Below are 15,970 nucleotides of genomic sequence, written 5' to 3' on the forward strand. Positions count from 1 at the left end.
GCGTCTGACTCTTAATCTCAGCTCTTTTTTTTTTTTTTTTTTTTTTTAAAGATTTTACTTATTTACTAGAGAAAGAGAGAGAGGAGGGGCACAGGGAGAGGATCTCAAGCCGACTCCTCAGCACAGAGCCCATGAGAGGCTCAATCTCATGACCTTGAAATCATGACCTGAGCCAAAATCAAGAGTCAGACACTTAACTGACTGAGCCACCCAGGCTCAGGTCTTGATCTTAGGTGTTTTTGAGTTCAACTCTGCATTGGACTCTGCACTGGGTGTGAAGCCTACTTATAATAATAATAATAATAATAATAATTTTTTTTAAAGATTTTATTTATTTATTTGACAGAGAGAGATCACAAGTAGGCAGAGAGGCAGGCAGAGAGGAGGAAGCAGGCTCCCTGCTAAGCAGAGAGCCCGATGTGGGACTCGATCCCAGGACTCCGAGATCATGACCTGAGCCGAAGGCAGCGGCTTAACCCACTGAGCCACCCAGGCGCCCCATAATAATAATTTTTTAAAAAAGGTAAACGATTAGACTATCAAAACTAAGACTCAGGACCATGAAGTTGATTAAAAAACAAAAACAAAAACAAAAACAAAACCCAAAAAACCAACCAGATGAATTTTTAAAAGAAAAGACCTCCCAGAAATGAAATACAGTATATAAAAATTATAATCAGAAACTTAGAAAGGCATTACATAACTGATTAGACATGGCTGACAAAAAACTTAGTGAACTAGAAAGTTATCCTCACAATTACTCAGAATGCACTCAGAGACAAAGAGATGAAAAATAACAGAGGCTTAAAAACGACGAGGATAGGATAATAAGTAATAAGTTACATCTAAGGAGAGCTGCAAATGGAGAAAATGAATAGAGGAAACACATCTAAAAAGAGTATCTGAGATTTCCCAAAATTAATGAAAGATTAATTTGAAAGCCCCAACAAAGATAAGAGAAGCACCGAGAGGGGAAAAAAACAAAGTGCCTAACAGAGACTGAGGACTTCTCCAAAATGAGGAAGGTGAGATTAAAACAACAACAACAACAAAAAACCCCTGTTACTAGTACAACCATATTAAGGGACATTCTTTAAGATTTTTTTTAGGAAGAATAAAAATGATCTCAGAATGCATGTCATGTTAAGAAAGTGAAATATGAAGGCAAATTTAAATAATCAATGACTATATAAAATAATGTTATTCAACAATGATGGGTTGTGGGGTTAAAATGTAAAATACTATACAATAATAGCACAAAAATCACCAGAGGACTGATCAAAGCTAAAGCATTTTAAGTCCCTGTATTGTTCAGAAATGTAAATAAAGATAATGATTTACTTTAAACTGCATAAAATCTTCATGATAAATTTTTAGAGGAACCACTATAAAACAGAAGCAGATGTTCAATTTCTGACCTTATAAAAGGAATGAGACAAGGTTTCAATCAAGAAAACGAGACTGCTTCTATACTCACATTGTGGGGTATGTTTCTCCTCCCCTGGAAAACATATTCTGTGTGTGTGCATTATTTTCAATTCTGGATAAAATGGCAAAGTAACTGACAGACAAAACGCTTTTTTCCTTTTCATGGCATACAAAATACAATTTGGTCTTTTCATTAATCCAAGCTGAATGTTCAACACTGTTGGACTTTTCTATTTTCTAGGTCAAATTATGGCATTTTATGTACCTACAAATTCACAGATTTTTCTTTATACTACATTTAATATTTTATGATATGACAAAGATGCAAAATTAAACTTCCTCAGAGAATCACCCCAAAGACAAACCATCTTATTCTGTACACTTGATATTATATATCATGCTCCCATTACCTTTACAACACTATTCAAACAATAACTATTGCAGAATTTTAGAAGAAATTTAAATGTCTTCTAAGAACTAGAACAAATAAAATAAAATCCTACAATTTTTACTAACACATTATTACTAACACATTACACTAGCAGACTATTATTAGTGGGTCAGGGTGGTTAAATGTTATATAATATGAAAACTGTTAAGTTTTCTTGGGATCCATAACTCATAGTATACCAAGAAAAAAAGTCATTACCATTACCTGGATCCACTGGACCCTTTGCACTTTTGTACTTCTGAAGTCATTTGACAAATTATGTACACAAGAATAAGGGATAATAATAACATTGATGATAATAAAACCTATCAGAAATCTTAAAAGCAGCAGTAGACCCTAATTTTTATCCCATTTGCTCCTGGTTTTAAAATGAACCATGTTCTCTGAACAGAACCGCTGATCAACTTTCATGCACGAATCTGTAACATTTCTCTCTCATAAATGCTGACTGCAGATTTCAAATATTATCTCTAATGAATTCTAACTTATCATTCTTCTGGTTTTTCTTTTTGTACCTGCACTGCCAAAACGCAATGCTTGCAAAATTTTTAAAAACATTTGATGGACTGGGGTGCCTGGGTGGCCCAGCTAGGGTTAGAGCATCTGCCTTTGGCCCAGTCATAATCCCAGAGTCCTGAGACTGAGTCCCGCATCAGGCTCCCTGTTCAGCGGGGAGCCTGCTTTTCCCTCTTTCTCTGCCCTTCCCCCTGCTTGTGTGCGTTCTCGCTCAGTCAAAAACAAACAAACGAAAACCCAAAAAACCCACAAAAAACATTTGATGGCTTTAAGAGAGATAGTCATCTTCTTTGCTCCATAACCGCAAAACATTTTCAATTTTAAGTTTGGAATGATCAATATATAATCAGTCTTTTCCTTTCCACACTATTGATCTCCTCCAAATTATCTTTGAATACATACCTGCCTTCAGCATCTATCCACTAATAAATCATATGAAGTAAATTCTGGTGCACAAACATCACAGAAGATGAAAGAACTGCTGCCATATACACTTTTAGCAAACTGAGATGTTCGAGATCTTTTCATGGAATATTACACAATGAAGTCACTCTTACTAACTGACCTGATAAAAACACCATATTTACTTTTTTTAACCTTAGAAAAACTTATCTTTCACTCACTGACTTCCCAGTTAAAAAAATTTTCACCTGGGACACTGTACCTGAAGATTTTTGGTCTGAGATCTTGCTTTTACAATCAATTTTACTAACTATCATCATTAGTCTAGAGTGATGCTGTTTTTTTGCATTCATGTTATTTATCTAATAATTGTTAAGCATCTTCCTGTCTTTTCTTCTCTGCCAATATGGACAGAGTATGGACAATTTGGAATGCTCAGCTGTGTTGAAGGAAAAAACTAAAAGCTAACTATAAAAGCAGTGTCTCTACTTTCTTTCATACCATCTTCAAAGATGCAAAAATTGGGTGACTGGGTGGCTCAGCTGGTTAAGTGTCTGCCTTCAGCTCAGCTCATGATCCTGGAGTTCCTGGATGGAGCCTGGCATCAGGCTTCCTGCTAGGAAAGCCCCTTACCCTGCTATCTTGTTCTTCCTCAAATAAATAAAATCTTAAAAAAAATAAAAGATGCATGTGCTATGGTGAGTGCTGTGAAGTGTGTAAACCTGGCGATTCACAGACCTGTACCCCGGGGATAAAAATATATTATATGTTTATTAAAAAAAAAAAAAAAAGATGCAAAAGTTTGGGCAATGAGTGTCTTCCAATTGTTTTACTATTGTACCACCCTTCTAGGTAATTCCAACATTCCTCTATTTTTCTATAGTATTAGTCTTTTTTAGAGTGGTTGGCAAAAAGTGACAAAAGGAAATAATTCCCAAGATAATGAAACAGCAAAATGTTTCAAGACAGGGAAAAATAAAATCCATTTACCATTTATCATACGGTAAATCTTAGACTTATAAAAAGGATCCAGTGGATCCATATAGTAATTGGAAAATAAAATGGATTTCATTCCACTTATTTTTTTTTAAAAGATTTTATTTATTTATTTGGCAGGGAGAGAGCTCAAGCAGGGGGAGTAGCAGAGGGATAAGAAGAAGCAGGCTCTTAGGTCAGCAGGGAAATCCGACGCAGGACTCGATCCCAGCACCTGGGACCATGACCTGAGCTGAAGACAGAGGCTTAACTGACTGAGTCACCCAGGCACACTATTCCACTTTTTTTTTTTTTTTTTTAAGATTTTATTTATTTATTTGACAGAGATCTCAAGTAGGTGGAGAGGCAGGCAGAGAGAGAGAGAGAGAGAGAGAGAGAGAGGAGGAAGCAGGCCCCCCGATGAGCAGAGAGCCCGACATGGGGCTCGAACCCAGGACCCTGGGACCACAACCTGAGGTAAAGGCAGAGGCCCCAACCCACTGAGCCACCCAGGCACCCCAACACTATTTAACTTTTTTTTTTTTTTAAAGATTTTATTTATTTATTTGACAGAGAGAGAGATATCACAAGTAGGCGGAGAGGCAGGCAGAGAGAGAGAGAGGAGGAAGCAGGCTTTCCACAGAGCAGAGACCCCGACGCGGGGCTCGATCCCAGGACCCTGGGATCATGACCTGAGCTGAAGGCAGAGGCTTTAACCCACTGAGCCACCAAGGTGCCCCACACTATTTAACTTTTAAAAATTAGAGGATTTTCTTTGGAAGACCTCTAAGGAAGAAAAAGTCATGAAATGGCAATCCTTTTAACTATGTGTAAATAAAACTGCTCAAAAATCAAACCCCACAAACGTCTGGGTACATAAAATTAATTATGTACGCCATAAGTTAGATACCATAATTAAACCAAAGTACCCTTTAACTTTCTGAACTCAAGAAAAATTTCGCCAGTGAAAGAAAAGCTGGTAGATAGATACCATAAGTCAATTAAACCAAAGTGCCCTATAACTTTCTGAACTTTTCCCCAGCGAAAGATAAGAACACTCACACTAAGTGAGATGAAACAAAACTAAAAATAGCCTCCTAACACTTAAGGTCAGTTTTTATTGTTAAATGTTTTACAAACACACCAGGAGTATTTTCAGAAGTCTTTCGATTTCATAAATGTGGGAAACGAATTACAAATGTGTAATAAGATCCTGAAATTCTTAAAAGTAGGATAACCAGATATTCTAAAAGTAATGGATAGCCACTTAAAATTGTAAGCAAAAGAGTGTTGTGCTGAATTTACATTTTATGATGAGCATTCTGTTTATAATAAAAAATGGTTTGGGGTAGGTATAACTTGGAGTGAGAGAAATCATAAAGCCATCTTCATAAATCAGAGCATTCTTTGCCCTCATCTATATGGTTACTATTTAAATGGCTTCTATATTATTTTTCCTATCAAAAAAGTAGTAGATTTCTTCAAACTTTTCAAAAACATTCTTTCCGAGTTAAAGCCGACTACCCTATCACTGTAATGCATTTTATATACTATATTTTCCAAGAAATAAAAAAAAGATTTAAAAATTTTATTTTCATCCATCAAGAATAGTGCTTCCCAATATTTTATGCCCCTTTGATCTCTAAGACCCTCAAGAATTTATATGAATACTAAATTAGACCACAAAACTTTTTTTTTTAGCCCCCAGGATGAAGGTCCAAGTATGTGGACAGAAAAGCAGGTTTCTAACAAAAGATCTAGGACACAAGCAGTAAAGTTAACCTTATCCACCTCACAGTGAGGCTGGAGAAACAGGGAGAAGGCCTTTCCCTCCAGGGACACTGTGCATGCCCTAATAGAGACCACGAAACTTACTTTAAGCAAAATTTTATCATAGTCTTTCTGTAGTTCCAAATAAGTAAATTTGAGGTTTTCTATAATGGCCACCCATTAAAATTATACCTATAATTTGATAACTAACATTGCTTTCTACCTCTCTTCTTCTGGTTTTTATGACATTCTCATAGCTCTTTGCCTACTCTGTATTTGTTTCTTTCTCTGGCCCTACTTTAAACACAGATGTTCCCCAAGTCTGCTCTGTTTTTTTTCTTTCATTCATTCAAAAATGTTTACTAAACGATGCATTTCATACACTTGTATATAATGGGGATCACTACCATATAAATGATATCCAGATTCATACTTCCAACCCTTATCCCTTTCCTAAGCTTCATTTCCAAATGGTCTACTGAATATAATAGCTAACATTAATGGGGATGTAATATATGCCAGGGACTGTTTCCAGAACTCTGCAAATACTACATTAATGAATCCTCAAAACACAATGGAGAATGAAGAAGCCTCCCGGGATGCTGGTAATATTGTTTTTATTTTTATCTGGGTGCTGGTTATACAGGTATATTCAGTATATGACATCTCATCAAGCTATACTATTATATGTGCAGTTCTTTTTATATACATTGCACTTTAACAGAGAATTTTTTTAAAAATCTCAATCCTATGAGGTAAGGAACAGTATTATCTCCAGATTAAAGATGAAGAAACTTAAGTACCAAGAGACTGTTTCTCCACTGTCAAATGGCAAGTGGTATAGGGTACCAGGATTCAGCTCAGGTAGTCTGACTTCAGACCCATCCACTCTCAATCATACCAAGTATCATACAATTCTGTCCTGGCTCAACACATTTCCTCTGCCTAAAATGATCTTCTCTCAGTGGCACTTGGGTGGCTCTGCTGGCGAAGCATCTGCCTTCAGCTCAGATCATGATCCCAGGGATGGAGTCCCAAGTCAGGCTTCCTAATCAGCAAGGAGCCGGTTTCTCCCTTCCCCTCTGCTGCTCCCCCTGCTTATGCTCTCAAATAAATAAAATCCTAAGGAAAAAAATAATAAAACGCTTTAAAATAAAAAAATAATAAAATAATATCTCTCATTTTTCTGCGTGGAAGACTATGAAGCATATCCCTAATTTCATAGTCAGAATCCTCCAATTCCCCATTTTAGTATTTCATTAAAATTCAGGTATGATCATAAATTTACATAAATGTAAACTCCTGAGTGCAGAGACTGCACATATTGTAGATACTCATTAAATATCATGTGTTACTCCCTAAAAATGTATTTTAACATACGTATTATATATGAGAAGATTTATATTAAAACAACAAAAAAAACCAATGTCATATTTATTTAATCTTTATTTGTCCTCTACATGCATGAAAGCACACAGCTTTCACACAACACTCAGAAATGCTATACTCAGAACAGTGACCCTAATTCTAAGGTAAGAGTGCCAAGGACATAAATTGAGCATAGTAGGTGCACTCCACACCTTTAATCATGTACCTACTAATTCTAACACAATCTGTCAATTACTACACTTACAAGCCCCAAGCTCTGTCTTCTGGTTAACCTGATGGTGTACTTCCGAAAAATAATTTGGCTGGTTTTACAAATATGTCTATTTAAACATTTATACCTTATAATCCAACTGCTCATAATTCCATCTCTGGGATCTCAGTTTTAATCCAGTGATCTATGTCTATCCCTATACTGAATAAAGTTTGTGTATGTGGTAACATATGACCTTGCTTGTCATATTATTACAAATCTGTCATGACTACTTTTGGACAAATATTGTCTTCATCACCACCATTAGAATCTCTTTTGATCCAGTAACTCAAAAAACCTGTTGTGATTTTTACTGGAATTACATTAAATATATAGATTACTTAGGAGAAAGCTGATAAGTTTTTTAAAGAAGATTTTATTTATTTATTTGACAGAAACACAGCGAGAGAGGGGACACAAGCAGGGGGAGTAGGAGAGGGAGAAGCAGGCTTCCCACCGAGCAGGGAGCCTAGGATCACTACCAGAGCCAAATGCAGATGCTTAACGACTGAGCCACCTAGGTGCCCCGAAAATTGATAACTTGATAGTATTGATTTTTTTCACTCCATGAACCCAGCCCATCCTCATTTATTTATGTCTTTTATGGGCTTTATATCCTAATGTATTTTTTTCCTTAAATCACTGCAAATTTCATTTGTTTTATTTCTACTTAATAGGCTTTGTGGCTATATAAAAACAAGATTTAATTTGAAATTTATTAATTCAATATTGCTGAAATAGTAACTTTACCAATTTTTGCCTAATCTTAGATCCAGAAAATCTGAATGCTTATTATATCTCATATTTTTGTCTATCACTTGCAAATAAAAAATTTCCTTCCTTCCCAATTAAACTGACCTATCAATTGATACTCAAATACCTACTTTTAAAACATTTAACTTAAGATTATGATGTTCACTATATAAAGTATATGAAAGACATCAACTAAGGAGTTCCTCTAAAATCCTTATAGTATTTTAAAAAAAATCCTTATAGTATTATTCAAATACCTATACTTCATAGATAACTAACATAGGTAAAATGCTTACTGAAAATCAGGCACTAGGGTAGAAGGTTTTATATATAATCTTGATCAAAGGAAAGTTAACTGAGGGAACAGTCTCAGAAAAATGAAGTGATTTGGCCAAGTGACTGATGGGATAGAGCTTGGATTCAAATCTGAAGTCTCAGAAGCTCCAAATCCATGCTCTTCTTGTGAGAGTATATGGTAAAGCCATTTAGGAAAGCACAAACACACACCTTAAACATTCTATACAGGAGTATTTTGGCTCACAACTATTCTTAAAACTAATAATATCACAGAAGTATCATTAATGTAACAGCAGCAATGCTTTTAGAACATTTTCATTATTTCAAACTCATTCATGCAATATGAATCCCAAGATCTCTGATTCAACAATGAAAGAGCTGATATAATTAGCAGTTGCAGAATTTTTTTTTTCCGTACAGCCAGTAAATTTCCATCACCATGATTGGTTTCGAAAACCTGTTCACCTGGTTTTTCACCTTCTCCGTGAGTGATTACTCCTTTTCTACCTTACCAGTGTTACTCTTATTCTTTCCTCAAGACATAGTTTTCTTACCACTACATTCAAAATAAAGTAAAAAAAGGAAGAGGAGGAGAAAAGGAAAATTCATCAGCTAATCAGCCTACCCAAGTTATCTATCTCAATGATGTGAAGAGAATAATTATCTTTTAGGAACAGACATAGTAAAGATATCTCAAGAATCACTGGATGAGATGCCTTTGTAGCAGATGATTAAACTAATGTCCAGTAAACAGTCAGGATTCATGTAAACATTTACCATTTAACAATATTTGCTAAGACTTGAAGACTACGGGGGTAAAGTAATTATTCTGCATCTTTATATAATCTCTACCCTAAAGCCTTTGAATTCAATAAATACTAGATATAAGAAGGGTTAAAAAAAGTTGCAAAATGTTTTTTTCAAATTGCTAACTTTAAGTTATTTAGTGATACACTAAGTATATATAGGACAAAGAAAATTAGTTTAAGCAAAGGCTAAAGATTTAGATTATCCAGGTTTTAACAGACAAGTAGCTTGATTAGATAACGTCAAGGAATTGATGTCTAAGGCTTTTCTAAATAACAAAGGGAAACTGGCTGTTTAAAACTAAAAAAAAAGTTTATGTCCTATTAATAGCGGAATATAATGGATTACTTTATATTTATATTACATATATACATATATATACATATGTATTACATATATATATTTGTGTATGCCACAAACTCCTCTCTAAAAGAGGTTCTCTGAATGAGAACCTCTGTATCACTCCAATGAAGGAGTGAAAAAAAATGATTTTAAGCCTATGAAACGATCAGAAAACTTTTTTCCACTGGGGATTATCTTCCCCCACATTCTTTGCTACCCTAAGTCCTCCTAACTGTTGAAATACGTTTTCCCAAGATCACAAAATTAGATTTATCCGTAAGTCTATCTTCTCAAACAAAAAAAGGTAACTCTATTAATGTAGGTTACATACCCAACCAAGTCCGCTTTCTGCCTCGAAACCATCCTATTTTTTCACCGTACGTGAGATCTGCTCTGTCCTGTGCCCCACAAATTCTACCGAATACACATACATAAACACATACAAATTAATACTTTAAAATATTTTGATTTCTTCATTTCCAAGGGTAAAAAGCACATGAAAGGTCAGAAAATGAAAAGATTGCATTTGCAAGAGTAGCAAATGGGCGTAAAAGGTTTATTCACTTAAAAAAAATACAAAGAGGAAGAAAAATATTCAGTAGTTGATGGAATGTGCAGCACAAAGGCTAAGTAAATGCTTATCACAAAAAGATTTAATATGCATTACACAAATGAAAAAGTTAGCTTATCTAGCGGTTAACAGTTAGAAGTAGCAGAATTCAGAGCTTTACATAGCTACATAACCAAGAAACTAAGAAGCAGAATGCAATGAAGATTTAGGTTACTTTCAGTTATCTGTATTCAACGACAGGCATAGCAACTACTCACATCATTCACATGTAAACGCTTAAAATTTCCCCAAGTTTGCATCCTTTAAATTAAAACAAAAAACCCCACAAACAACAACAAAAAACTTGCAAAGTAAGTCTTGGTCTTCCATCTAAGTTACATTATAACGATTTCTAGGCAGAAAAAAAATAAGCATCATCACTGCATTCTTTGCATATCCTTTTATTATGGCTACTTATCTTCCTTGTGCCAAAGTATTAGCAGTATTGGGCCTGGTTTCTTCCCATTAAAAGCAAACAACTTTTCATGTACCTTATCTATATAAGAGGGACACAGCACATTAAACAATTAGTTTTGCTGACATATGTATGCATAAATAAGTATAGCCCAAATACTAGTCTTTCCTCATTAGACATACACATAACAATTTAGTAATTTGGATGGTTGTTACAGTTTACTGAAACTTGAGATTCAAAGCCAAAGAAAAAATCAGATACAGAAATTCTGTACTAATCTATACCAGGATAAATTACATACATCCAACTATTTTATTAAAAAAATATAAAGTATCTTTAAGTTGCCATTTCCTCCATTTCTGTCTGTAGGTTTGCAATAGAAAAAATACTTCGAACTGCCAAAGAACCCACTACATTTTTACTAAGTAAATAATCCTAAAATCTATCACTCTGCCATAGTAACAACAAAAAATGCTGTGTGAAACAAGTCACATTTTTAATGGCTAAATACAGCTTTGTCTAGAACACATAGTACTTGGTAGCACAAGATTTATAGCACAGATGCTGATTAGCTATCTTGTTTCCCAGAAAAAGAAAATGGTTAGATTTTTTTCTCTCCCCACAAAAATTATTGGTCTAAAAGGTGTTTATCAAAGTAACTGACACTTTGTTAGTTTAATTATCACAACTTATAAGCCAAGAATTTAATATCTAAAAAGTCCCAAGACTTTGCCCCAATAAATTGTCATCTTAGTCCTTTTTCTGGAACATGTCTCAAGATAGAACAGATTTGTAAAAAAATGCCACATGCATTCAAGACACTCAAAACAATTATAAAAATACCAATTTTGTAAATATAATGCATTTACACATTTTAACAGCTCTTAGAATCAATGGGGTTGTAACCATGGTATTATATTTTAATTAGCAGCAATTTTTTTTAATGATACATAAAATAACGTCACCCTTTACAAATAAATGGCATCTTAGAATTCCATAAAATACGGCAACTTTCTCAGAATCACAGGCTTTTTTACCCAAGAAGATAGCCCAGTATCTCATTTTACAGATGAGGAAAATGAAAGCCCAAATAAGTATGTCCCCAACGTCATAAATTCAAGAGCAAAAAAAGACACAGAAGCCAGGTCTGATTCCCAGTGATGCCCTTTCCATTACACAACCCAACACATGAAGTTAATGAGATGAAAAAATTACCTGGGTTTAACCAAACAGTTAACACACAGTTATCTAATATAATCTCTCTATAAAAAGCTTGTCACTTAGGAACCCTGTAGGTTTATGGTCTGAATCTAAAGAAAATGTCTCAGACTGACTCAAAAGCAACAACGACCACACACACACACACACACAATCTAGCGTGTTTTTCTCATTTGGTAAGATGTATAATGAATTACAGACACTTCAGAAATTAGAGCTTCCCTTAATGTAGAGATTTCATAGGATGCATCAGAGTAAGTCAATATAATGTCACTTGCACCTCCCCCCCAGCACCCCCCCCCCAGTCCTGGGAGAAAGACCCGCCAAGGGGAATTATTACCGCCCCCCACCCCCCGCCCCCGCCAAAACTCAATAGTTAGAACAAGGCCAGGGATTCATTTACCAGTACTAGAAACTTCGCACATCTTTTCCAGTCCACCAACTACAAATTCACAGGTGGTTGGTATGTTTACATCGCTCCCCGGAGGAAAAAAACTAAAGGAACCCAATCAATGTTGTGACACCCGCAGTTTGTTTGCACGCTTCGAGCGGAGGGACAGGAGGAGCCGAAGGAGAAGGTGCCCGAGAAAACGACACGTTATCTGGGCTCTGGGGGGCCGCAGCACCGGGCGAAGACTGGCGCACGGGAGGCGTCGCGGAAGAGGCCGGTGGGCAGCGCGCCTCGGCACTCCCCTTCGCCCACCCTCTCAGTTCCCCAAGTGGGAGAGGGATTAGAGGTGGGGAGTGGACAGGCGGGGCGGGGGCTGGGGGGAGATCCGAGCCTGGCCTCGCTCCCCCCGCTCAGCCGGCCCGGCGGAGGTGGCGGCGGGGCTCCGAGGCCGCGGGAGGCCATTTTAGCTGCGGGGCCGCGGAAAGCCCCGGCGGCCCTCCACGTCTCAACACCTCGATCGTCCCTCGGTCCCGCCCTCCCCCCGGGGGCCGCTCCCCGCCGCGGGGCCGGGCCGGGCCGGGCCCCGCGGGGCGGGAGAGGCCGCCGGGCCCGGCCAGCCTCGGGCCGGGGCTCGGGGCCGCCGGGCGGGGTCCGGCGCGGGGGCGTCGTGTCGACGGGATCCGGGCGGAAGAGCGAGCAGGGGGAAAGAAGGGAGAGGGCGGGGAGCCGTTACCTATACTGGGCCGCAGCCGCCGCCGCCGCCGCCCCGCTGTGGGTGAATCCAAAGTAGTTGCCGGTCGCCATTTTGGCATCTTCCCCCAGCCGGCTGGGCACTGCGGCGGGCACGGAGAGTCGGGTCCCATGGCGGGAGGAGAGGTGCGTTGGGGCAGAAACGCCGAGGGAGGGAAAGGGAGAGAGAGAGGCGCTGTGAGAAGCCGCCCTCGCCGGGCCAGGGCCCGGGCCGCGGCCGCCTCCCCCTCCCGCCTCGCACTCCCTCACTCACTCGCACGCCCCGGTGGCGGCCGCCGCCTCCTCCCCGGAGCCAGCCCCAACCCCCGCGTCTCCCCGCGGCCCCGGGTCGGGTAAGGGGCCGGGCAAGGACCTCGGCGGGGTACATTATACTCACCATAGGTGAAAGAAACTACAGGGCATATGGGAATCATGGGCTCGGGCTGCTGCTGCTGAACTCTGAACTCTCACCCACTGCCTCCCTCCTCTGCCCCGCTCCTCCTCAGCGGAGAACAGACCGCCACCTCCCGCCGCACTGCGCAGGCGCCCCCTGCGCTCGGCACCCTGGGAGCTGTAGTCCCGGCCGCCTTCGCGGCTCTGGCGGGCGCGTGCCGGGCCTCGGGCCGAGGCGGGCCTGGGGGAACCGGCGGGAGAAGGCGGTCTGGCAGCTAGCTCTCCACCGGGAAGTGACCGGGGAAGGGAGCCGCAACAGGGGCGATAGAGGAGAGTGCGAGGAGCGCCTCGTCCTGCCGTGGGGGGATCAGGGAGAGTGAGCACAGAGAGTGACGTCGGTTAGCCTTCTCTTCTTACTTTTCACCCTTTCACTTTTTCGTGTGCAATGCTCTGTTTCAGTCCTTCTCGACTGCGCACGCTTCGTGAGAATTTGAGCTGGAGGGGCACCTGGGTGGCTCAGTGGGTTAAGGTCTGCCTTGGCTAAGGTTATGATCCCAGGATCCTGGGATCAAGCCCCGCTTCGTGGGACTCCCTTGCTCAGCAGGGAGCCTGCTTCTCCCTTTCCTCCCCATCTGTGGGCTCTCTGTCACTCGCTCTCTCAAATAAATTTTTAAAAATCTTAAAAAAAAAAAAAAAAGAATTTGAGCTAGATGAATTTGTACACTTCCTTATTCGCTCATTCTTCTTGTTCCCAGCCTCAAAATCGGGGAGGGAAAGACGGGGGAGGAGAGGAAAAGAATGCTAGTCTGTTGGACTGGAAGCACAACTCCAAACATCCCTCCAGAACACCCTCTTCCCCCCACCTTCAACCCTCCCACCCCCACCCCACTGAAGTGTCGGGCTATGTCGGGGGATGTATGCGGGGAGAAAAGGAAGTCCCTTTTACCTTCTGGGGAAAAAGGGGGAGGGTGTCAGACAAGGACCAAATAGTATAGCGGACAGTGACTGCAGCTTTAGGAATAAAGCCAGGCAAAGATAGGAGGGAGGTGCTTTTTGTAGAGTGTGGGCAGAACAGTCTCCTGTGCAGAGCCTTGAAGGAAGGGAGGAAAGAGCCTGGTAGATACCTGGAGGAAGGAAGCAAAGGGAGGGCCCTAAAGCCGGAGTGCGCAGGAGCAGCAAGAAGTTAGTGAGGCTGCTGCTGAGCGATAAGGAGACAGGATCTTCAGAGAGGTCCCTGCTAAGGATGCCAAATCTTTCCTGGTGAGGACGGAAGACTACTCTCCCTCATGCAAGCATTTCTTTCTTCCCTCTGCTTTCTCTCTGTTTTCTCTTTACTTTCCCCGTTCATTTCCACCCACTCTTCCTTCTTACAGTCCGTCTTCTGTTGGACGATTTCCTTCCCCCTTACTTCCTGCCTCTGAACAATGCATAAATGCTCCATTTCACCTCTTCCTCATCTTCTCCATGCCCCAGACCCTCCACTACTGGCTTCTCCTCAGTGTTTGTTTATTTACTTAATTCTTTAAAAATAATCTAACCATTTTTTAAGAAGTTTGTTTAAGTAATCTCTACATCCAGTGTGGAGCTTGAACTCATGACCCGGAGATCAAGAGTCACGTGCTCCTCCAACTGAGCCAGCCATGTGCCCCTCCTCAATGCTTAACATGAGCAGTAAAAAGAAATGCAAAGGGTGAATCAGAACTCACTCATGAGGTTTAGGGCTTTATCCCACATTTTTATGCCATAGCAGAAACAATACTTCAATTCTTACTGTGCCAACCAGACTCCCCCACACCTCCTACAAATGTATGAGTTCTAAGAACCTGATTTATCCTCTTACTCATTTCAAAAAAGAGAAAATGTAGAACATTGGGGGGAAAAAATCAATGTCATTGTTTTTGACAATACTGATGTTTCTCTAGGCAAAAGCTTTTTGCAGTCCAAGTGTGATGCTAGGAGAAAGTGTCTCCTACACATAGGATATTAGAACCCCATTTAAAGGTCTTGAACTTCATGGAGCAATAAAGCTTTTAAGGCACTGACTGTAACTGCTTTGATAAACTTGTACTATTAGTTACTAGGCTACTTGAATAAAACTGGAGGAGAAAAGACAGGTGTAAATCACCTGCCTAAGAAGATTATTTTTAGGCCAATTTTATGCTTGGCTGCTTGGCAGGCCTTTAGAGGATGGAAGAAGTCTGCTGGCGCACCACAGTGAGCGAGCAGGCAACTAGGAAGAGGAAGGCGTGCCTCTTTGGTAACTGTTCCTAGAGTTCAGAATAAGTGTGGCCGTGGTGAAAATTGTCTGCAACAGTGTACTCTTTAAAGAGAGAATCTGGGGGCGCCTGGGTGGCTCAGTGGGTTAAAGCCTCTGCCTTCGGCTCAGGTCATGATCCCAGGGTCCTGGGATCGAGCCCCGCAATGGGCTCTCTGCTCAGCAGGGAGCCTGCTTCCTCCTCTCTCTCTGCCTGCCTCTCTTCCTACTTGTGATCTCTGTCAAATAAATAAATAAAATCTTTAAAAAAAAAAAAATAAAGAGAGAATCTGTAGGAAGGGCTCAACTTACCCTTGGCATGGATTTATTCAAGGAAGGAATTTTGGGATGGGCTTGGAATTAAGAAGCCTTGGGTCCTTTTCCTCTGTATTTAGTAGCAGCATGACCCGAACACATTATTTAATCTTTCTCAACCTCTATGACAAGAATAATAATAACATCTCCCTCACAGGACTGTGGTAGCGGTTAAATGAGGTAGCACTTCTGGGTGCCTGGGTGGCTCAGTGGGTTAAAGCCTCTGCCTTCAGCTCAGGTCATGATCCCTGAGCCCTGCATCGGG

General features: G+C 40.1%; 1 protein-coding gene across 3 annotated transcripts in view; it reads right to left on the reverse strand.

The window, feature by feature from the left end:
* Positions 1 to 13,291, reverse strand: part of ZFR (zinc finger RNA binding protein) — an 85,718-nt gene extending 72,427 nt beyond the window's left edge. For all 3 annotated transcript variants that reach the window (XM_045079450.1, XM_045079449.1, XM_045079451.1), the window contains exons 1-2: positions 13,141 to 13,291; positions 12,748 to 12,847 (exon numbers count right to left, since the gene is read on the reverse strand). In XM_045079450.1, the coding sequence (XP_044935385.1) occupies positions 12,748 to 12,847; positions 13,141 to 13,177 (137 nt within the window). In that variant the 5' untranslated portion in view covers positions 13,178 to 13,291. The remainder of the gene's footprint in view (positions 1 to 12,747; positions 12,848 to 13,140) is intronic.
* Positions 13,292 to 15,970: the final 2,679 nt, after the last annotated feature.

Source organism: Mustela putorius, unplaced genomic scaffold (assembly GCF_011764305.1).
Source record: "Mustela putorius furo isolate JIRA1106 unplaced genomic scaffold, ASM1176430v1.1 tig00000407_pilon_pilon_pilon, whole genome shotgun sequence".
In the NCBI taxonomy this organism is placed as follows: domain Eukaryota; kingdom Metazoa; phylum Chordata; class Mammalia; order Carnivora; family Mustelidae; genus Mustela; species Mustela putorius.